This window comes from Halichoerus grypus, chromosome 12 (assembly GCF_964656455.1).
Source record: "Halichoerus grypus chromosome 12, mHalGry1.hap1.1, whole genome shotgun sequence".
NCBI classification, from domain to species: Eukaryota; Metazoa; Chordata; class Mammalia; order Carnivora; family Phocidae; genus Halichoerus; species Halichoerus grypus.
This window is the reverse complement of record NC_135723.1, coordinates 64,279,875-64,304,141: the sequence shown is the minus strand read 5'-3', so window position 1 is coordinate 64,304,141 and position 24,267 is coordinate 64,279,875. Positions and strand designations below refer to the sequence as shown.

The following is a 24,267-nucleotide window of genomic DNA, read 5'->3' as shown; positions in this document are numbered from 1 at the left end:
GCCGACTGAAGTCATCAACAGAACCCACCAAACTCTGGAAGCTCTTGGTACCTGATAAGGGGAAACAAGGATTACCCATAACCAACTAGTCTGGCTGCTGGACCCATTCATTTTAAATCTAGATATGGAGCCCTTTGTCCAACGGAAAGACATGGAAACAAATGCTACTGAGTCTGAAGTTGAATCGCTGAGTGCAACTGTGATTTTAAAGTCTACCTGATACCCACACCCAGAGCTAGCAACCAACCGCCTCTTTGCTGTTCCCACTGATACAGAAAGACTTAAGTAAGCTTGGGTCCCTCCAGAGGCTATATCCCAGCCTTGTTAATAATGGCAGGTGCCCAGATGTCTCTTTCCAAACCATACTTCCAACAAAATGTCTTCAATTCTTTCATATATGTTTGCACACTGGTTTTGTCATCCAGTTTGCCAGACATATTAACCACAACCATCTACATCTGACAACTTAAATAAGGGAATTTTAAATGAAAATTCTTCATAAACTGTTCCCATCACAACCCACCACCCTTGAGTAAAGTCAGATGAAAGGAAAAAGCAGACCAGCAAGAATGCTCTGAAATCTGTTTCAGGAAGAAAGTGACCACAGACTGTACGTGTTTGTCATTACGCAGAATACCATTCCATGATCAATGACAGGTGCCAGTCCTTCCGAATTACCAAGGAGAATACCCTGTGGCTTCCCTCGACTGTCCCTACATAGACTTGGCTGCGTCCTCCCTCCCAAGACAAAGGACAATACATTCTGGATGTGGCCTCTTCTGAGTCTTCTGATTTGCACCCCAAAGGTGGGCCTTTGAAATCAAAGAGAGGGGGCAGAGTTGATTCTTGACCCCATAACTGAATTATGACATAACAGAGCCTGTGCAGGTGCCAGGGGGCGAGCGTGTGGCACTGGCATGCTAACTTCTAAAGATCTGTCTCCCAGGGCATCTGCACCCAAGCAGAACAATTGTTATGGTGTGTGTTTGGGGCAGGGGGAGGAGTAGGTAGTGCAGTATGGTGGCCAAGAAAGAGAAGGGGCCAGACCCTGACCCCACCTCATGGGCCTTGGGAAGGTACTTATTCTCACTGGGTCTAACTTCTTCCTGTGTGAACTGTGCACAGTGCCTCATCCCTCCCTGGACGTTCGTGAGGACTGAGCGCTGCAGTATGTGCAATCATACAGTTCAGCCTTTCCTTCCTGGGAACTCAACCAAAAGCCAAATGAAAGAAGCAATTGCTCAAATATGATAACTTCAACTGCTGAAATAAATTCACTCAGCTGTTTGCGTACCCACATTTCCAAAGGCAGCCTAAAAACATGATGAGCTCATAAGTAAGGAAGAATGTTGCATACGCTGAGTTGATTCTGTACCAATAAAGCAACAGTCTCTTCAACACAACTGAATTCATATTTAAGAGCTACAGTGATTTTTAAATCTCTATGGCATATAAAATTTGCTCTGTTATCCATCTCAAGCTTGCCGGTGTATAGGAATTATGTGGGAGGCCTGGATTCTGCCCTCAGAGATTCTGATGGAACTGGTCTGAAATGCAGCCAGGGCATCCAGCTTTATTTTTTTTTTAAAGCTTCTCAGGTGATATTAATGTGCAGCCTAGAGAACTACTGATCTAACTTCATAAGGACCCTTTTGGCATTTAAGAGTATGGTTACATAATACGAAGCATTTAATGCATTCAGAGGCAAAAGGAACTCAAACAAACTGTTTGATAGATACAAAATAATTGGATTATGGAAAGAATTCTTCTACTTTCGACCAGTTCTTGGCCTTCTCGTAAGCTCATCTAAGAACACAAGCTTCACAGAAATCTCAATGTGGAAAAGAAGTTTGGCTCAATCAAGACCGTCCAGGGAACACAGGAAGGTTAGAGGTAGTGGAGAGCAACTGTCCTCGTTGTCATTTAAAGATGAGAAAAAACTGGACTCTCTGGAAGGGACTCAGGTTCAGACACGTCTCAGACTGCATAGGGTAAGGGAGGGCAAGCAGCTGCCTGCAAAAGGAGCAGGGCTCATCTTTGCAGAGCATCCCAGCATGGTACCTGAGCCATTCCCCAGGAAGTTTTGCAGAACAGAAGGCCCTTTGGAGATTAATCTCAAAAGCAATGAGTACTAGTTGTGAGTATTGCCTCCAGTGAGGAAAAGCACTCAGAGTAAAACCAAAACTCAGAACATCTGTCTGAGAGCATGCGCCAGGGGCTTAAAGGATCAGAAAAAAAATCTCTCACCTCAAAATCCCTGGGCTCGTATGTAAGGGCAAGAAAAGATGCAGGAGGCCTTTGTAATCCTGTTCAGAAAAGTAAGAGGAAACACTCTAGCCACTGGAAAGGAAAGATCCCTTTGCTGTCAGCTAGGCAGTGGGGCCCTCTTAAAAGACAGTGGGTCCAACTTGTTGCACCACACCGAAAACTGAGACCAGCAAAACCCTAAGCTAAATTCACTTAGGGACACAGCTCTCAGTTTTCAGAAAACATCTGGTCACCTCATCACCAATGCGAGTTCTAGCCAAGATACTGCAGTATGAAGCAGTAAAAAGACATTTCTGGAAGCAAGAGAAAGCCACAGCCTCTCCTTCCAAAGTAAGCATTACCTGTGGCCCTGTGGAGTGGAGAGGAGGCCTCCAGAGCCTGAAGCATCCGCATGCCAAGACCTACAGCACATTGCATTCATCCTGGGCACACCGGAGTACAACCGGACATTTCTATGCAAAGGAGTTTGCTCTCTAAACCCATGATGTACACAGACACAAAGGGAGACAAGCTCCAGTCTGGAGGGGGAGAATCCTGCATTCTTGAAAGAGCACACAGAGACAGTCATGTGCTGTAGCAGGGAGCCTAGCAGGCTTCCCTTCCTGCAAATGTTACCTGGACAGGTGGGGCAGCACGTTCCCAGATGCTTGGAAGGGTTTTTACAATGCACAACACATCGCAGCTCAGACTCTGTGACAACACCTTCCTGAAAAACAGAATGCCACAAATACATCAGCCCAGAAGTCCCACCGAGGAGTGACTCACTTTGGGAAAGAAATCAAGGGAGTAGGGGAAGAGTCCGGACACCAAAAGTGCAAAGGAGGGTGGGCGTCAGGTCCAGAGGACATGGCACCATTGAGGTCCCATCTCCCCAGCTCACGGCCTGGATGCTTTCAAACTCGGAGCACAAATCCTGCCTTGACCCTGTCTTCGGTCTTTCTCTTTGGCCCAAAGTTCTTTCTTTTAAATCTAGTATTTAAGACCTTCTTCCTGTCCGTCAGTAGCTAACAGAGTCTGGCTGTTCATTCACAATTGTTTTAAGTTGTCAACACTGACTATATTTTCTATAATTGTTATTACACTTTAAGCCATTAATGATGAGGCACAGAGTACATGTGTAACACCCCAGACTAGCATCTGGAGACCTAATTCACTTACCACCCTTCTAGAAATATCTAGACTAGCTCTGCAATCGTAGAAATTTCACTCTGCCTCACATAGAGAGCCTGGCTCCCAAGCATCAAATGATGAGATTAGATAAAACTACTTTAAAGTTCATACCATATATGGAAAAATAGAGCCTTTGGATCTTAAAAATGAAATCAAGTGACTCATTTGCAAACTGATCTTGGGATTCTAGTATTTTAATGTCAGTTGAAACATTTTTTTGATTAATTTTCAGAGTTGGCCTTTGAAGAATTTTCTCCATATTCTCTACCCATTTTATAAATGGATTTGTTTGTTTGTTTAATTTTGTTTTGCAGGGAGGGCTAGCACAGGCTGAAAAAAAATGTAACAATGTGACAACTACATAATTTTTTTCATCCTGTCTGCTACCATATTATCTCAGGCCAACAAGGAAAGTTATATCCTAGATGTCTTCATATTTGTGAGGCCTGAGGATTCCACTCCCAGAGGAATTTATTGTGGTCTAGATCACATTTGGGAAAGAAAAGAGCAACTGTCAAAATATCACAATCTACAACATCAAAAAAGGATCTGTGCTTTAGTTACATAACTGAAGCAATGCAAAAAGCTATGGCCCCAGATCAATTTCTCTTTCCTATCTGCAATCCAGATGGAGGATTCAGAATTGTTCCCAGCATGAATTTCCTGTTTGTGATCTTCAGATTTTTCTCTTTAGTAAGAAAGTCAAAGTGGAAAATAAAGGTAAATTTTTCACCATCGAAACTCTTTCGGTAGGAGGATTTAAGAAAGAAGCTAGTTTTACAGGGGAGGGGGATGGGGGATGGGTTAGCCCAGTGATGGGTATTAAGGAGGGCACATATTGAATGGAGCACTGGGTGTTATATGCAAACAATGAATCATGGAACACTACATCAAAAACTAATGATGTAATGTATGATGACTAACATAATAAAAAAAAAGAAAGAAAAGAAAAAAGAAATATCAAAAAAAAAAAAGAAAGAAGCTAGAATTCAACTCAAATGGAAATAAACCAGGTCGTTTGACTAGATGTTACCTGTCTGGTACCTAGTCCTGCCCAGTCCATGTAGCCTCTACCAGAACTGTCTTTAGTGATGCTTACCATCACCCTAGGAGATGGTACCATCCTGGCCGCACAGGAGATGAGACTGAGAGGTCCAGAGAGGGGAAGAAACAAGCTATGTGAGTGGCAGAGCCTGTATTTTGTACCCACTATGCCCCACTCTCTCCTCTGTTACTGATCTTGTGCCCTGAGAAGGGAAGGGCTTAAAGAGTTTGCAATTGTGCCATTCTGCAGAGGAGGGTCTTAAAGGAAGCCTTCCCTGATAGGTACCAGTAAGTGGCTATTTCCCGCATTTACAGAGGCGCTCTCGTTCCCTAAAGAAGCAAGAAAATAAGCAGGAGTGGGAAGGTGCCAGAGGAGCAGAAGAACAGCTTTTATAACTACCTTAGAGGTTGGCTTTTATGACCATTGAATGAAATAATATTTCTAAACTAGCTAGCAGGGCTTAGGCAACATTTTTAAAAAGGAGGAGAACAAAAAGGCAAAGTTCATCTTTGGTAGGTAGAATCACCTCTCTGGGCTCTGCTCTGCAGTTCAGCACTTCCTGACTCCCAGGGCTGTTGGTCGTTGGGATGGCTTCCAATAATAAAGGGATATTCCTGCATCATTCTCTGTGGGCCTGATGAGTGGCTGGTGGCCAAAGACCATAGGCAATAGGAGTTTCAGTGTCAACACTTGAAAATGGCTTCATGTGTTATTCAGCCAACAAAATATTTCCTCCCAGATAATAGTTTTCATTTAATTCAAATAAAGTCTTCATCTGAAAGTAGCAAAATTCACCATGCAATTTGAGGCCCATGCAATTTGAGGATCTTCAAGAACTCTGGCTGTTGCATAAAAATGTTATACTACAGTCCAAGAGGCAACTCCAACAAGGTTGTCTTGCTTAAAAGGCAGTGTAACCAGGGCTTTCAGAGTGCCCCTATCAGAGTGGAAATTTTATTGGTCAAGAAGTAGGGTGTGAGTGGGGTGGTGCAAATTTTAGAATGAGTGTGGACTTCTGATATTATTAAAACTCACTGCTCTCATCTCTTTGTTCCATGAAGCTGGTTGAATCTATAACCCAGAGCAAAAATTCAACAAATATTTATTGATTCACTTAATCTATTATTTACATCTGTTCTATCTACTGTTTATTTTCACAAATAATTTAGATTTACTACACAAATGAACTGAACATTTAGCCAACTAAATAACTGACGATCTTTCGAGTGAGTATGCCCACTGTGAGTATATAACAGCGTGGCTGCATAAAAGTCAGATTTTAGTAAACTAAATGTCAGCATACTTGAGATAAGATCCAAAAGAAATATGCATTATCACACTAATCTTTCTTTCCCCTTTATTTTTTTTAAAGATTGTATTTATTTATTTGAGAGACAGAGACAGAGCATGAGCAAGGGGGAGGAGGCAGAGGGAGAGGGAGCAGACTCCCCGCTGAGCAGGGAGCCCAATGTGGGGCTCAATCCCAGGACCTGGAGATCATGACCTGAGCCAAAGCCTGATGCTTAACTGACTGAGCCACCCAGGTACCCCTTTCTTTCCCCTTTAAATGCAAGAGCATATCCTGGAACAGTAAAATGGGGCTAGGAGTAAAATGATTTAACAGCATTTTTTCTATAGAGAATTTTTAAATTATGTCAAGATTAGATGAGCATTTTTTTAACTATTTCCTTAGAGATAAGAAAAGGAGTTTGAACATTGAGATTCCTCATTTCTCCTTATCTTGCTCTATTGAAGACCTGTAACAGCTAGAGTCACGCAGAATCAGAACACTTTGCAGGGTGCAGCAAGCACCAACCACAGTGGGCTCCTTAGGAACTGAACTGGTGGTTCTCACATTTGTCAGGTTGAAATCATTGAGTTCACAGTGTACTAATTGCTTTGATTTAATAAGCTTACAGAATGGCTCCAGTTCAAAATGTTTCTAAATCAAAGAAGGAAAACATATATCCTCTAACAATACCTCTTTCTGCTAACAGGAATTCAGGTTTTGCTCAAAGTTGACTCACAGGAAGACATGAATTTTCCCCAAGGACATATACATCTTCCCAGAGATTTTCCAGGCACAATTTAACAATGGTGAACAATTCCATCGCATGTTTCTAGAAGTGAGTGCTATATAGTATCTATCCTGTACCTGTCTTATTATGGTGCATGTCACAGTAAATATGTATAAGGATACAGTGATACAATTATACAGTTGGGGTTTTTTTATTTGTTTTTGGTTTTATTTTTGTTTTGTTTTTGGTTTTGTGCTCTGCTGTCTAAGAGATGTTTCTGAGGAAGACTTTACTGATTCATTTTCAGTGGAGAGGAAAATAGACTTTACCTGGCACTGACGTAGAGCACAGGGTTGTGCAGGACTCTGCCATCTGAAGGAGCTGTTATAGGTATTTCCTTCATAGGTGCAACCTAAACAGGGAACACAGAAGCAGGAAAAAAAACCAAGAATGAATGTGTACTTCCTTTATCGTTGGAGCAAAAGAAGTTAGGTCTTCTAGGCCAGGACTAGCGATAGTGGGAACAATCATGTCCCTTGGCTATTTTCTTCAAAACACAACTAAGCCTTCTAAATATCCACTTGGTTTTCACTTACATTAATTCTTTGACTACTGATAAGATTAACCTCCCAGACTGTGTTTTCAAATGGAAAAGCATGGATTGATGAACTCTCCTGGCCAAAATGCATGACCTCACGACTTTATTTATGCCTAGCGAAGTAGGAGGAGGACCAGGGCTAAAATCACCACTGTGTGAGGAGATTTTTCAAAAGACTTAAATGAACACAAAACTGTGAAGGTTAAGAGGGAAGTTTAAAACATGACAGGAAATAAAAGCAGAAAATTAAAAATAGGAAATGATTGCAAAATTCTATACCCACTTGAGACCCTTGACAAGCTACTGTCTTCACCAGATGAAACCTTCCAAGTCTTGCTCCCAGTTTGAGAGCTATGATTTCACATTTCACTTTGATTTCACTTTTACATAGTGAACTGGATTAAGAAAATCTGAAACTATAAATGTATGGATTATCACAAGTTAATTCACTAGCCAAAACAGAAGTCATGCTCATTCATTGGCAAAAACCAAAGTAAGTCAAAGGCCAGAGATCCTCAAAAAAAGGAAACAAGCTAGTTATCTTAAGTCCCTGTAGAAAGAGCCAAAGAAATAATGGTGCAAGGATCACAGCCTAGATCTTTATTTAGCTCATCCAAATATCACCCTCCATCCCATGTGTTACACTTTCAGGGAAGATGCTCCTGCCTATGCCACTCATCACTGCATATTAGATTATTAGGAGTCCACCAGGCGAGGGGATTTACAAGTCACAGTCTGATTGCTTAGCCCAAGGAGTACAGAAGCTGGAACACACACATAGGATAATGCACAAATAAAAGGACCTGGCTCTCTGTACCAATGAATGACCTCTGGCAAGCCAATCAACCTCAATCCACATCAGTTTTTCTTGTCCCAGATACAGACGGAAGACTCGCCCCCTTCCCTGAACTCTTTTCGATATTGCTGTGGTAAGAAAATAAAATAAAATAAAATACCCTCTCAATACACACAAACAGAATACTAAAGGACTGAAGAAAATTTCAAGAGACATTTTCATAAACTTGGAACCATGATCTGAATTCCCAGAGAATTATGAATGATTGAAAAGAGCGCAGTAATACTCTTATTTCTAGTTCCTACAAATCAAATTACTAAAGTACACAGCTGATTGGAAACATATTAGGGAAATGCTTTCACTATATATTTTTTAATTTCCTTTGCATGAAGTGTTACAGTGATAAAATGTTCAACCACAGGAACCCCTAGCACACTACAAATACTTAGGCCAAACCAAGAATGAATACAGTAAATTTTCAACAATGAAAACCAATATAAAACAATTTGGGCTAGCATAAATCTTACTGAACAAACACACTTACAATAGATGTGCCATGTGCATGTCTGATCCACTAACACAGACTCACTTGGATAATAAATAACTTGTTCCGAGAGATGGAGGTGGGGAAATCAGAGGACCAAATCCAATTCATGTTAAGTCCAAGTAAATATGAAATGCCTGCCAAGTCTGCCAGTGGAGTTTCCAAATATGTTATATATTTTCATCTTCTGGATTTAAAAAAAAAAAAAAAAAACTGGAAGAAAGGGTGATTTTCTGCTGCTAATAGAGCGAGCAAAGATCTTGCCTTTTTTACTTTGGAAGAGGAAGTACACTACAAAACCCATACAGACCAGGCAGGAACTGCAGGCCAAGAGACTGTTCCTGCACAATGCCAGGTCATGTGTGAAGGGTTCCCAGGAGTAGGACAGGCCTCTCTGGATTATTCCACTCAATATGGGATAAAAGGTATTCGAACAAGTGGCCCATGGTGCAGAGAACTCAGCAATGCTTTCTCCCTCAAATAAGTGTCAGTCTGAAGGCTGGCTCCTCCACCTTGATTTAACATCTAAAGACCAAGGTCAGACTGTGAAGTGCTCATTGCTTAAGTGCCCTTGTTCACCTATCAGTCTACCTCACCTGAGTCCGTGTAACAGATTTGGGAAACCAAATGTTGAATGAGTCTGAATGACAGAATAGACTTAAAAACATCTACGTTAATCTCTTTAGCAAGTATAATCCACACCTCTTCCTTTTTCTACCTACCTCGCCAACATCAGCTAGTACAGAGTCCCAGTATACCAAACATTCTAATAGATGGCATATCTAAGGGATTCTTGGGGTTAAAATAATTTTTAAATGGACATTTTCACTGCTCTTTGGGTTTCTGTTCTAAGATAAACACGTTATTTGATGCAAGACACTAAGATGAGCTATGTGAAGACTTACATATACATATAATCCAAGAGAACCTCGTATTTACTCCAGAATTACCTCTTATTTTCTTTGCCACCAACTTTATGCTGCTAATAAAGCAGATAGGCAGTATCTTGCCCCTCTCTTCACTGAAACCCCAGAAGAGGAATATACTAAATATCTTTCTTATTGGCCCAGGGTAGAAAGAGAAGCAAAAAAATATTTCCATCATACCTCAGGGCAGTGCTTCTCAAACTACCTCTAGTGAAAGACCAGTTTGTTTTATTTTTCTTCTTCCAATCCAATATGGACTGCTATCTTCATAAAGCATAATAAAAATGAATTACTAAAAAAGTTCAATTTAAAAGACTAAGACAAACTATAAGCTCAATTTTTTGTATTATATGTAACAGGCATAAAATTACTCTGTCAAATTATAATAACCATTTCTAATTGTTTACTCTCTATGTCTGTACTTAACTCAATGTGGACCAACAATGTAGTCTAAAGACCATTGGTGACCTAGAGAGCGCATTTTGGGTGGCACTGCACTGGGGGATGTGGTGCATGGCAGGGGGGACAACCCCAAAAAACAATCAAAACATTTCAATCTTAGAGCTAGAAGCAAACTTACAGATAATATACTTTATCTCCTTCATGTCACAGATGAGAAAATTTGCACAGAAAAAGTGGCTTGGTCAAAGTTAGAAAGCATTAGGTGTGAAACTAACACTAGAATCCATGTCGTGCATGAAATCCACATGTTCACACCCAGTTCTAGACAGGTTTTTATTATTTGGGCACTTTCTACCGCATAACATCCTTTGCATTGAGAACTTAGTGACCCAGATTAAAATTAAATGACAGCATATTCAGGAACTAAATGAAAGAGCGGGTCCATGGGGTAAGCAGAGGACTGGTCAAGCAACCGGTAAAGTAGCTTTTCCTTTTCCTTTTTTCTTTATTTAAACATTTTTTTTTTTAAAGATTTTATTTATTTATTTGACAGAGAGAGACACAGCGAGAGAGGGAACACAAGCAGGGGGAGTGGGAGAGGGAGAAGCAGGCTTCCCGCAGAGCAGGGAGCCCGATGCGGGGCTCGATCCCAGGACCCTGGGATCATGACCTGAGCCCAAGGTGGACGCTCAACGACTGAGCCACCCAGGTGCCCCTAAACATTTTTTTAGATTTATTTATTTATTTATTTATTTATTTATTTGAGACAGCGAGAGTGAGAGAGCACAAAGCAGGGGGAGTGGCAGAGGGAGCAGCAGAGGGAGAGGGAGAAGCAGACTGCCCACTGAGCAGGGAGCCTGATGCCGGACTCGATCCCAGGACCCTGGGACCCTGACCTGAGCCGAAGGCAGACGCTTAACTACTGAGCCACCCAGGTGCCCCTCCTTTTTCTTTAAATATTTGTTAAGTAAACTTTTGACAAGGGAATTTTATAAATATTCATTAGTTTTCTTCTGGTGATAAAAAGTTGCTCAGATTCCACAAGCTTCAGTAAAACTATCCATACTGCAGCAGGAGGAAGTAGTTATTTTCTGATAAAACCACTACAATATATATTGAGAACCAATAGTTCTCAGTCTAGGGCAATTTTACCTTCTTCCCATCCCCCACCCTGGAGACTTTTCATAATGCTGGAAGATATTTTCAGTTGTTCCAACTGGGGGCGATAAGGGTGTTTACAAGCATCTTGTGGGTAGAGCCAGGGATGCTGCTAAACACTCTACAGTGCACCACAGAGGATCAACCAACTCAAAAAATTGTACCAACATTGAGAAACCTTGATCAAAACCATCATATCCCCAAATAGCTCTTCTCTACAAAACTAAAATAATACAAAAACAAGCCTAAACTAGGTATTTTTCACTTATGTATGTATTTTTTGGCTTTTTATATGTTAAATATTTTCAGGGTGGGATAGAATTTCAGAGAATTTTTTTTTAAACATGCACACTCTTGTAGAGAAGCCTGGCCTAGTCAACTAGTCAACTCAGAAAACACATGGTAATGGTAACAGGAAGTATCCAAATAAATTGAATCCACAATTAAGCAATAAAACTCATTTTTCCTATTAGTTGTGACCTTTTTCAGCAGCCACATTATCCCAAGGGAGAAAGAATACCACACATTTTCATCATTCTGTTGTTAAAATAGCTGTTAAAAATCATCAGGACCATAAAAAATGGCATTGGCCTTCTAATAAGCCTTAATTCCACCTGGTCTCACCCTAAAAAGGCTTAACCTTCTCATCTGTCAGGTTACCATTAGCCTAAGAGCAGAGAGCTGGATCTCACCATTACCAATAACAACCCCCACCCCCCACAGGCACCTCACAACAGAGCCCCAGCCTACCTTTCCCGCCCTTTCCTTTCATTCCTGGAACTCCATTCAGGTCCCTGGGATTATCCACCTTCCCTGATCATAACAAACTTGAAGGCTTCTTAAAGCAGGTTCAGTGTCTTCAACCTGGGTTATTGGGCTTCTGGCCCCCAGCATCCCACTGAAACATCTCTCTCTGGCTACAGCTGCCTACTACGTACCCAATCCCAAGGACACTCAGTCTTTACCTTATAGGACTTCTCTGTGGCAGGCTGACAACACTTCTCTTCTCCTATCCTCCCCTCCCACAACACACACACCTTCTAGATGTTCTCTTTCTTTACCCGTCCATTCTCCATCCTGCCTCCAACTAAGCTGCTGGTTGTTTCCCACCTGAACTACTATAATAGGCTCACTGATTGTTTCTCTTGGCTGGGATAGGAGCCTTTTTCAAGCATCCTCCTGCGCAGCAACCAGTGTGTGCTCTTTCAAATCTGGGTCTTAATCTCATTCACATGCTTGCACTCTATCAATGACTAATGGTTCACAGCCCGGCTGAGGTGTAGACTGATACCTATCCCCAATCTTTCTTCTCTAAACCAACTGGATCAGGGCATCTGGAAAGAGGAAGTGGGAGAGGATTTAAAACCACTGACCTTTAGTATAAAATTCAAATTTCTTAGCATATATATCTCTCAGGCCTCGCCTTAACTCACTTTTTCATTCCCTTATCTGCTATCCCCAAACTCCCCACACTGCAGACATGCCGCACTTGGAACCCCCCAAATGTGTCCAGAAGATCTCACCCCCTGATTTTGCAAATGCTGTTCCCTTCTTGAAAAACCCAGATCTCATCCATTCACTCCATCTCTATCATCCCCATGACAACACTTAGGTCACCCAGGCTCTCCTTCTTTGCCTGGCCAACTCCTCCTTCATGACTCAACTCAAGGTCATGGCCTCTGGGGAGCCTTCCTAGAAACTTCCCCACTCAGGGTATGCTCCTGTGCTCTTTCTTCATGTGTATGCGGCCTTTGAAATGTCCCTTTCTAGGTCCTTTACAGTACTTTGTGTGTAGCAGATACTCAAGAAATGTCCAATTTCACTAGGAATACACAGTAAGTACTAACATGCAGCTATCCCTGTAAACCACAGGAAAGGAATTTTGAAAAGATGACATTCCCTGGACCTCCTGTCTCCTCCTCTTGGCAGGTGGACCAGTTCAATTCACTATTCTAGTTCCAGAAACAGTAAACCTTTCCTGGAGAAACTCAGATGTCAAAGCCTGTCTCTCTGTTAACACTGACTAATGCTACCACCCTCCATGGACCAGGCAGGCTAGGGCAGAACATAATGAAGGAAAGTCCTTGGGCATCCAGCACCTACCGAACCTTAGAAGGGAGAAGCATATCAACACTTTCCAGGTCCCCTCTTCCCATGCTGTGCAAGCCTCATGTTAAGTTAATTTTCAGGAGGGTGCCTTTTCTTTCCAAAATCCATTTTGGTCCCCCAAATTTGTTTTGTCTTTTGTTGGGGGGAGGGTTAGCATGCAAACTGTCATACTTACTTAAATTAAAGAGAAGTTGGGGTCTTTGAAGTCAGTTCATGCCACATGGTAGAGGGAAGCAGAGCAGACTGCACTGCCATGCTTTGCTACTTCCAGGCCACCTGATCGGGTACCCCCAGCCCTGAGACTTGGCCAATAAGCCCCAAATTACCCCAGTCCAATACGATATTTTAATGAAGCATTTTTCAGACACTGTTCTCCAGAAACATATGGAAGTATAATCAAGAGGGATAAACATAAAATATGACTAGCCATTCTCGGGCTTATATCGTGTCCTTAGGAGTTCATTTAAAACAGGCTTTTATTACTCTCCAAGGCTGTACCTACCATGAATCCTGCAGGCAATTCTGCTTATTTTTGGCTAATGGGAATTTTATAGTCAAACCATTTCCTCAATCCCAAAAGAAAGAATCAGCCCCATGAACTGAGTTCTTAAAGAATAGTGTGTGCCCCCCACAACATTCTTTTTCATGGCTTTTTGGTGTTCCAATTAGAAATTAAGTATGTGATTGAAATGAAATAATCAACAATAGAAAAAGAAATGGCAGAAAGAAATTTTACTTAATTTTTGATGGCTTTATGAATAAAATCCCAAATATGCAGAAATATTAGATGAGTACAGATGATTTGCAAATTCAACTCACTTTACCAGTATAAAGAAACACAAAATCTCCACATGACTTACATGGATTTCTAATCTATGTGTTTATTGGAGATTATAAAGTGAGGAAATTGTGGCTTATAGAACCAGTCTCATAAGTTCATAAGATTATAATATATACAATATCTGGCATTGATATTAAGGTAATAAAACAGATTCTGTGAGCCACAAATAAATTAGGCTTCTATGCAATAAAATATGCTTTCAAACTTTTAGTGTAATTAATACAATAAAGGAAATATGCAATGCATTAAGGGAGAAAAATGTTTGCAACAACTTTTTTATATGAGCCACATCACCCATCACTCCTGCATTTGATCTGTTCTTACCATAAACTCTTTTTGTTATTTAAATTCAATTAGCCAACATATAGTACATCATTAGTTTCAGATGTAGAGTTCAATAATTCATCAGTTGCGTATAACACCCAGTGCTCATCACATCACATGCCCTCCTTAATGCCCATCACCCAATTACCCCATCCCCCCACCCACCTCCCCTCCAGCAACCCTCAGTTTGTTTCCTATAGTTAAGAGTCTCTCATGGTTTGTCTCCCTCTCTGATGACTTCCATTCGGTTTTTCCTCCCTTCCCTTATGGTCCTCTGCTCTGTTTCTTATATTCCACATATGAGTGAAACCATATGATAATTGTCTTTCTCTAATTGACATATTTCGCTCAGCATAATACCCTCCAGTTCCATCCACATCGATGTAAATGGTAAGTATTCATCCTTTCTGATGGCTGAGTAATATTCCATTGTCTGTATATACCACATCTTTATCCATTCATCTGTCGATGGACATCTTGGCTCTTTCCACAGTTTGGCTATTGTGGACATTGCTGCTATAAACACTGGGGTGCAGGTGCCCCTTCGATTCACCACATCTGTATCTTTGGGGTAAATACCTAGTACTGCAATTATGGAATGGAAGAAGATATTTGCAAACAAGATACCATAAACTCTTCTGAACATGGGAGTGCTTCTCCCTCTTGGCTGAATTGGCACTGCAATGGCTGGCCAGCCCTTCTATCTTCAGCACCCCATGTTAAACAGCCAATACCTATAGCTCCTCAGTAGGCAAAGGAGAAAGAACTGAGTGGATCTCGTATGGAGCAAAAATGGAAAAAGAATAAAAACCAGGAGAGACTGTCCTGTGAAGTTAACAGACTGGTTTTCTACTGTGGGCAGGCAAAATGTCACTAGAGGTCATTTCCAAAGGTGGGTTCCAAAAAATATTTTCAGAAATATTAATAAAGAATCCTCCAACAAGAGAAAAGGAAAGAACAGAGAAAATAAAAATCACTGCATAATTATTACAGGTGAGGCACTGTACTCGGGAGTTTTCACATGTGATTTCATTTTATCCTCACAAGAAGAATTCTAGGACAGAAAATTTTACTCCTAGTTCTTTAAATGAGAAATCAAGAAGAGCTAAATTGCTTTGTCCAGGTCATACAGCCATTCTTTTTATCTTGCTCCAAAATCCACGTTCCATCCATTATTTGGTTACTGCCAGGCGCATAGAGGAAGCTTAGAACGTGGCAGCTTCAAAAGTAAAAATGATATCCCTGGGGAACATGACATGATTTGGTGATACTTTAAAATCTTGTTCCAGTGATGTCTAAAAACTAGTATTATAAAGTAAAATGCAGGTTTTGTGGCTGAAGAGGCAAGACCTGATTTTGTGGGTCTATGTTGAAACTCTGTTCTGAAAGTCTTTACCTTGGGCTACCAATCATGCCATGCTTTAGGCTTTTTGAAGCAACAAATAATAAGGGATCAAAAGATCAAATTCAAACATCTAAGGTTGGATTCATGCATTTTTCAAAACAGGAACATGTTTCACAGTTTGGGGCACACAGCAGCAATCTAAGAAGATGAGATTTATTTGAAGACAGCCAAATACTAACAACCTCATAGGATAAATTATGGTGGCCACAAAGAGCAGTGAATGGAACCCTCAGTTTCCCCACAGTAATTTCAAGGATATCAGTGAAAATCTCTTTGACTAGCACGAAGAAGAAATGAGCTATTTACAACACACATATGAAATGCCATCTGTGTGATTAATGAATTGCACTGCATGATTTTACACTTTGGGAAGCATATTACACAGATGTAACCTTTATGGTTGATTAAATAGGATGTTTAGGGCTTATTGCAGAAAAATTGTCAGAAATATCCTATCACCCCCATTTTTCTTTTACTTTTTATTTTGAAATAATTACAGATTTTCAGGAAGATACAAAAAAATATTTTTCCATGCACCTTTCACCCAGCCTCCCCCAATATTAACATCTTGCTTAGCTATAATACAATATCAAAATCAGAAATGGACTCTGGTGCAGTCCACTGAGCCTATTCAGATTTTACTGGCTTTACATGTACTCCTTTGTGTGTGTGTGTGTGTGTGTGTGTGTGTGTGTGTGTGTGTATCTATGCAGTTTTATCACATGTGCATCTTTGTGTAACCAACAAACATTCAGAACTGTATTATCACAACAAAGCCCTCTCAGGCTATTCATTTATTAGTATACTCATTCCACTTGTAGTCTTCATGCTAAGCCTGGACAACTGCTCATCAGCTATCCGTCTCTATAATTTTCTTACTCAAGAATGTTATATAAATGGAATCATACAGTATGCAGCCTTTTGAGATTGGCTCTTTTCTTTCAGAATAATTGTTTTGACATCCATCCAAGAAGTTTTTGCATGGATCAATAGCTTATTCCTTTTTACTGCAGAATAGTATTCCACGGTACAGATATATCAGTTTGTTTAACCATTCACCCACTGAAGAACATGTGGGTTGCTTCCGGGTTTTGCCTATTATGATTAAAGCTGCTGTGCACATTTCTGTACAGAGTTTTGAGGTTCACACTGGTTTTCATTTTACTGGAATTGCCCAAGAGAGCAATTGCTAGGTTATATGGTAAGTGTATATTTAGTTCTATAAACCATTATACTCATGTTCAGAGTAGCTGAATTATTTGATATTTTTATCAGCAATATGTAAGAGATTTTCTACATCTTCACCAGCATTTGGTTTAATCGTGCTATTTTTTCTTTAGCCATTTTGATAGGTGAGTCGTAATATCCTGCTGTGGTTTTGATTTGCATTTTCCTAATGGCTAATGATGTTGAGTATCTTTTCATGTGCTTTCTTACCATCTGTGTATGCAATATGGTGAAACACCTCCTCATATCTCTTTCCCATTTTCTAATTAGATTTTTTTGTTCTCTTTACAAGGCCTTCCCCAAAGCAAAAATGTTTACTGAAGTTTAATTTATCAATTTTTCCATTTTGTGGACAGTGCTTTTGGTGTCAAATCTAAAAATCTCTTTGCCCAACCCTAGGTCCTACAGATTTTCTCCTATGTGCTTTTTATACATGTTTTATAGTTCTGTGTTTCACATTGAAGTTCATGATCAATTTTGAATTAATTTTTGTATAACATACGAGGTTTAGATCAAGTTCATTTTTTTGCCTGTGCGTGTCTAATTCTTCCTGCACCAGATGTTGAAAGGGTCAGTCTTCTTCCATTGAATTGCCTTGGCACCTTTGTCAAAAGTCAGTTGTGCATTTTGTATGAGTCTATTTCTGGGCTTTCCATGCTGTTCCACTGATGTACATGTCTATCCCTCTGCCGATACCACATTGTCTTTATTACTGCAGCTATATTGTAAGTCTTGAAAATGGGTAGACTGATTTCCCCCCTTTACTCTTGTTTTTCAAAATTGTTTTGGTTATTCTAAGTCTTTTGCCTTTTTATATAAATTTTGGAATAAGCTTGTCTATGTTTACAAAATACCCTTTTTGGTCATGCCCCTTTTTATACCATTTAAAAAATTGTTTATATGGGAAAATCAGGCCTGACGCACACATCACCTAGGAGCCTCTCCCTGCAGGATGAAGCCTGCCTGTGTTTGGGGCTGGGGGGGGGTCATAAAAATGCAGATTCCTACAGCCCATCTTTTTCTTCTTATCTGCCACCTCTTTTACCTGGGCTCTTTTTTAGAAGGTTTGAGCTGAGCTTCATTTGAGTGGGATGATTTTAGGACTGTGTGGCCAGCAGAAAAGGTGTATGATTAAACAGCCCAAACACATTTGTAGAGTCGTCTGGGAGGCTGTGTGTGGCCCCCTTCTGATCTCATGCCACGAAAACTGAGGGAGGTCTTCGTTACATTTGAAACATGGGTAGATAAGGGCATTAAAGAGAAAAATTCAGCTTCTCTCTAAAAACAGGACAAAATTGAAAAAGACCTTCACCTATGGGCAGAAGCTGTAGAAGAGACTGCCAGATATCTGACAAGAAAAGCAGTCACTGATGGGCATGATCATACTTGAAGAGGGCTGAGGAGAAATCGCCACCAACAGAGAAACACGCACCTCATCCAACATGGAGTTTAAGGAGAGGGGCTGAATGGGAGCTCTATCAATCACCTGCACTTCCTGAACCCTAAAACTGTAGATTTCTGGGTTTTAGCCTGTCAACAAAGGCTTATCTTTTAAAATGTGTTTCTTTTGTTAGTGGTATTTGTTAAAAAGAAGAAAAATACTGAACACCTACCATGTAGTCAGTGGTGTGCTGCTAATGTTTAATAATCAGCTCTACAAAAGGGAAAAGCCCTGATTTTGTAGGGTGTCCCAATTTCCAAGGTGTAAATACTCCCACCACGGTCAATTTTGAACTACCAACATGAAGTCCCTGAACTCTTTGTTAGGAAGATAAGTACTCCCACACACCACTGTGTACAGAACTATGTATTTTAACTTTGGAGGCTATTGGGTCTGTGAAGCTTCTTCTTTTCCTAAGTACAGACCATGAACATTTGGCTAGAGTTTAGGGCATTTCGTTGGCATCAGAGGTTATGCTGTTTATTCTGTGTACCTAGATATGTAACTTAAGAACACCATAGTCACATCTTTTCAGTTATGACATTATATCTGGCCCTCCTTCTAAGCCTTTTCCTATATACAAACCAGAATTTATCCAAAAGAACATTAATTCCAGTGTCTTCCAAGCCTGTTGAACATCAGAACCACATGGGGGCTAATTAAGATTACAGATACCCAGTGGAAACAACCTAAATGTCCACTGCTGGGTGAATAGATAAACAAAAGATATTATATGCACACAATGAATTCTTATTCAGCCTCATAAAGGAATGGAATTATGATACATGCTACAACATGAATGAACCTTGAAGATACTATGTTAGGTGACATAAGCCAGTTCCAAAAGGACAAATGTTGTATGATTCCACTTCTACAAGATATCTGGAAGAGGCAAATTCACAGAGACAGAGAGTAGAATAGAGGTTACTGGGGGCCGGGAAGGGAGAATAGGGAGTTACTATTTAGTGGGGATGAGTTTTAGCTTGGGATGATGAGAAAGTTCTTGAAATGGACAGTGGTGATGGTTGCACAACAATGCAAACACATTTAATGCCACCAAAGTATACATTTAAAAATGGCAATTATGTTATATATATTGTACCACAATAAAAAAAAAAAAAAGAATACAGAGGTCTGGGCCTCACTCACTGGAAATTATGATTCATTTGGTCTGGAGTGGGACTCCAGAATCTGAATATCTCCTATCAGCCCTGGCAATGCTGAGGCACATCTAGGCTCAGGACCTCTGTGTTTTACAGAAGACAAAACCAAGGCCCAGAAAGAGGTGGCTTGGCAAAGGTCAAGTAACTAGAAGTGACAGAGCTGGGAACTGATTCTGCACCTAATTCCAAGTCTAGTCCTCTTTCACTTCATTCTTCAAATGACTGAGAATTTCTATGCCTATCCTCTAATCCACATGCCTCAGAGCACAGAATTTCCTTGTCTAGATGCCTGAAAATATTACCCTGGCTTTTGCATTTAGCTCCTCAATGTGGGCTTGCTTCTGGACGTTTCAGGCTGTTACCTTTGCCTTCTCGGCCTCATCAAGGTGGCCATACCACAGCCCCCAGAACCCAAAACATCAAAAACTCAAAGTGCATTTTTAAATCTGATCCCTCTGCCTGCCCCAGGTAGGGCTCAGAGAATGCCCAGACATTCTCAGGTAGTCAGAGGGCTGCCTCATGTGGTAAACATCAGCTGGTCAATGCCCAAGCATGTCTGCAGATAAACATCTTGAGCCCTTTAACCACCAAGCTACTAGAAACATAATTAGCTGGCTCCAGTGTAAATAAGCTCATCTGAGTGAAGGATGCACTAGAGTTCATGGACATACCAATGTACTTCGTTCACCTTCATTATCATCAGTACTGCTAAATGTCAGCCTCTGCAGCAGACAGATTTCTAAGGCAAATACATATTAGCTCTCAAGATGAGATTCCTCTCAAAAAGAGAACCTAGAACATTTTATCTCAAAAGAAAAAAAGTACCAGTTTTTTTCTGAAGATAAAGAGAGTAATCTCTGATCAAGGCCCAATAAGAATGGTTATAATTGCTGCATGACGATCATTTTTAAAATAAAAAAGAGATGCATGTACATTCATGCGTCTTCATAAAGAGATACATGTCACCCATAGAGACATACTTTCAATTTTGCAGTTGCCAAACTTAAGCAGCAAATCAAAGAGAACCTGGACAGGCATTGAGGGCTTCTGTGTCAAATCATTCCTTTCCTGTAGTTTCTAATGATGCACCCCAACCTCCACTCAGAACCCCTCACTTTATTTCTCTTCTTGGTCTGATGGCCTCCATGAAACAATGCCATTCGAAGCCCCAGAGGAGATCAGAGTGTTTGGATTCCAAGACATTTTCAGATGATAAGCATCACTATGATTTCATTCCTATAGTGAAATATAAGACAGGAGAGGGGGAAAATCATCTTCAAGTGCAGAGAGGTTTTACTCTTCATGGTGGGCAAGTTACAAGCAGTCACAGAATAGTTTTAAGAGTGGCTGCAGAAAACTCAAAGCCAAATTAGAGGTGTGTTCTATACGTTGTGATAAAAGGAAGCAGATAATCATATAAAATTGATGGTCACTAGGAAATCTGAAGTCATCATTGCATAGTACTATTGGGTAACTTTGCACAAGACAAGGAAAGAGCTACCAAAAATTACATTGAGGTTATCACCAAGTCTGTTAACACTGAAACACACTACCGTCAGTACCACATAAAAATACACAGAGGTGTTGGTGATTTTAAGGACTTTTTTTAACCTCTATGGAATTCAGTGAAGAAACAGTAAAGTATCAGGAATCTGGGACTGGTTTATAAACGTTCAGCCATTTTTCATTCCTGTTTATACATTGTTATTCTCTCCCTCGAATTCTTACTCAACTGTTTTAAGCCATGCAGAATTCCAAAAGGACTTAAGATGTGTTAAGATGCATATGACTCAATAGTAATACACTAAATATGCAGTTGACTTTATGAGTACTAACTAGGGAAGACTGAAATTTGGTCCAAATTTTCCTATCTTCCTCCTACTCCCCTTTTTCCAACATATATTCAGTAGGCCACCCCTGTGTGCCAGGCAGTGATCACAGCTGAGAATACTAGAGTCACTGCCCTCACAGAGCATCCAGTTTAGTAGGCGTTACAGAAAATCAAAATGTTAAATCACAATTGTGCCTCCTCTTAAGAAGGAGGGATACTTAATTTTATGGCAAGTGGCTGTGGAGTCAAGGAAGTGATGCCTAAAGTGAGAACTGAAGAAAGGGTACAGGTTGACTAGATGACATCGGATGGAAAAGCAGTCCATGCAGAGGAAACAGCATGTGCAAAGCCCCATGGCAGGAAGTGGGCACAGAACACAGGGAAACGATAAAAGGTCTTCTATCTGGAGAAGTCCAGAACATGAGAAGGATAGAGGATAAGCAGGAACCGGACCTTGCAGGGCTTGGTGGCCACCAGACCAGAGGAGGAGAGAGAACAGCCACGAGTCAGCATTTGTTAGCACTTACAGTGTGCAACACGATCTGTAGGCTATCTTCTAGCTCTAAGCACCATTCTCCATAGATGCTTCTACTTGCCATGCATCTCAGAACTGCTCTGAGTATGGGTGTTAGAATTCTAAGATGGACCCCAAGATTTCTACTCCCTGATATATCCACCTGTGTAATCCCCTGCCATTGACTGTGGGCAAGACCTGTGAATGTGATGAATGGCACTCCCATGATTAGGTTATCTCACCTAGCAAAGATAAAGAGATTTTACAGGTGTAATTAACATTCTTAATCAGTTTGACTTTGAGTTATTAAAAAGAGAGATTATCCCGAGTGGGCATGACCTAATACATGAGCCCTTTAAAAGGGTCTATAGGTCAGAGAGATGCTCTCCTGCTGGCCTTGAAGAAGCAAGCCATTCTATAGCTGCAAGGAACTAAATTCTAACAACATGAGCTTAGAAGATGACCTTGAACCTCAGATGAGACCCCAGCCCTGGCTGACCCTAAATGCAGATTTGTGAGACCCAACTAAGCCATGACCAGAAGCCTAACCCACGGAAACTATAAAATAATAAACGAGTGTTATTTTAGGCCACTACATTTGTCATTACTTGTTATGTACCAATAGACACTTAATAGACCGTGCATCAGCAGCTGAATGGTGAGAACACCTGTGTTCTAATACAGCTGTCAGACCCATACCTGATTAAAGCACTTTGCCTATGATACAAAAGGGAGACCAGGGCCACCAGCCTCTTCCACCACAATGAGAACATCCTCAAGTTGCCCACTTTAGAAAAGTGAAAACTGATGCCTGCAAGCCAGCAGCAAGCCTTGGAAATCTAATCTTCTAACTTAAAGGCAACCACAAACTCTTCACTTAAATTGCCTTCCAAAAATCTTACAGAATTTAAAAAAACAGAAGCCCTGAATAAATGGGTTGGGACAAATCTGACAGGGAAAGCTGATCTCTGTTTTATGTTTTCTTACTAGTTTTAACAACTAAAACAGATTTTTGTGAAGTTTGATTTTAATGTTAACAAGATTTTTTTAAACAAATAGGGTCATTTTTACTTAAATGCCAAAATAGCCTGGTTTATATTATGGAAAACCAATCTATGAAATATAACATTTTATACATCTTTTTTCAGTTAGAGAAAAAGAGGGAGAAAAATAAAGCCCTCTAGTTATTTGTTATTTCTTTTTCCTGTCTTTAAAAACCTATAAACAACCCCCACTCAAATTTCTGGGGCTGAGTAGATAAAATTAGTTATAGTGCATAAAGTTAAAATATATATGCAGGCATTCCATTAATCTAACAACTTTCATCAAGAAACATATCAGAAATTCTCCTAAGCTCAAAATCATGGTAAAAATAACAGTGGCCCTGGAATTGAGTAGCTCAATGGTGGAATGTTTTTCAAAGCAAGGCAATTTCTCGGGATGTTTTAAGTGATATGTTAGGGTCTCAGCATTAAAACTGCTAGAAGTAAAGCTAATGGATACTTTCGTTTGGTTGAAAATGAAACACACACACACACACACACACACACACACAGTATGCAGAAGCTGGCTCTGGAAGGATCCCCAAGAATCTGGTAAATGATTATCTCCAGGAAAGGGTACCAGCTGGTCAGAGTGAAGAGGGGGAGAAAGCCTTACTGTGACCTTAGATGCTTTGTGTAGTTTTAATTGTATGAATCCATTCTCTATTAAAAATATTTTAAGAAAGCAGGCACATACATACATACAAAGGACTAAAGCTCATCTAAATTGTCTCACGGGGGCACTGCTGCCCTATAAACAGTCATGGATACTAAGGAGGAAAAAACGGTTAAGTTAGGGGTTCCGAAAAAATGTCAGTTTGTAAGAAAAGCCACCGCCTCCTAAGCCACATGTTGTTTTCAATCACCTCCACAAAACTCCTCTGCCCACATTTTTCCTCTGAAATTGCAGGCCAACCCAGACTATAAAAGCCCATGGAGGGAGAAGGGGTGTGGCAAGGCAAAGAAAAAATCGAGGTCAGTATGGCTCTCTCTCCTTTATTTCTGGAGCCCTCCTGATTCTCCAGGTCTCTTCTCCCCCCTTCTTATCTCACACGCAGTGTGATACCAGGAATAGGAGCACTGGGAGTCTAAGTCCCCTCCCCCACCTCTCAACAACTGTGGGATCTTCAACAACATCACTTCATATCCCTAAGCATCAGTTTCCCAATCTGTTAAATCAGAGTAATAATAACCATTCCCTTGGGGCTAAATATAAAAATATCTATAAAAACCTAAAGATTAGGATTTGTCATTCCTTCCAAAATCTTCTCTAACTATAGTTCACAGTATAGTTTAAATGACCGTTGGAGCATTAACCTGAGGACAGCTCATTCCTTATTTGGGATGTGAAAGCTGGGGCAAATTGTATCTGGGCAAATCACATATAATCATTACCAAAGAATTTGGTCATGTCTAAAAGAAAGGAAAACAGGTTGAGGAAAGA

The 24,267-nt window shown here is 40.5% G+C and overlaps 1 protein-coding gene across 3 annotated transcripts in view; it reads right to left on the bottom strand.

Annotated features, from left to right (window-relative positions):
• Positions 1 to 24,267, bottom strand: part of BMPER (BMP binding endothelial regulator) — a 239,995-nt gene that overhangs the window by 177,368 nt on the left and 38,360 nt on the right. For all 3 annotated transcript variants that reach the window (XM_078059447.1, XM_078059448.1, XM_078059449.1), the window contains exons 4-5: positions 6,831 to 6,913; positions 2,884 to 2,974 (exon numbers count right to left, since the gene is read on the bottom strand). In XM_078059447.1, the coding sequence (XP_077915573.1) occupies positions 2,884 to 2,974; positions 6,831 to 6,913 (174 nt within the window). The remainder of the gene's footprint in view (positions 1 to 2,883; positions 2,975 to 6,830; positions 6,914 to 24,267) is intronic.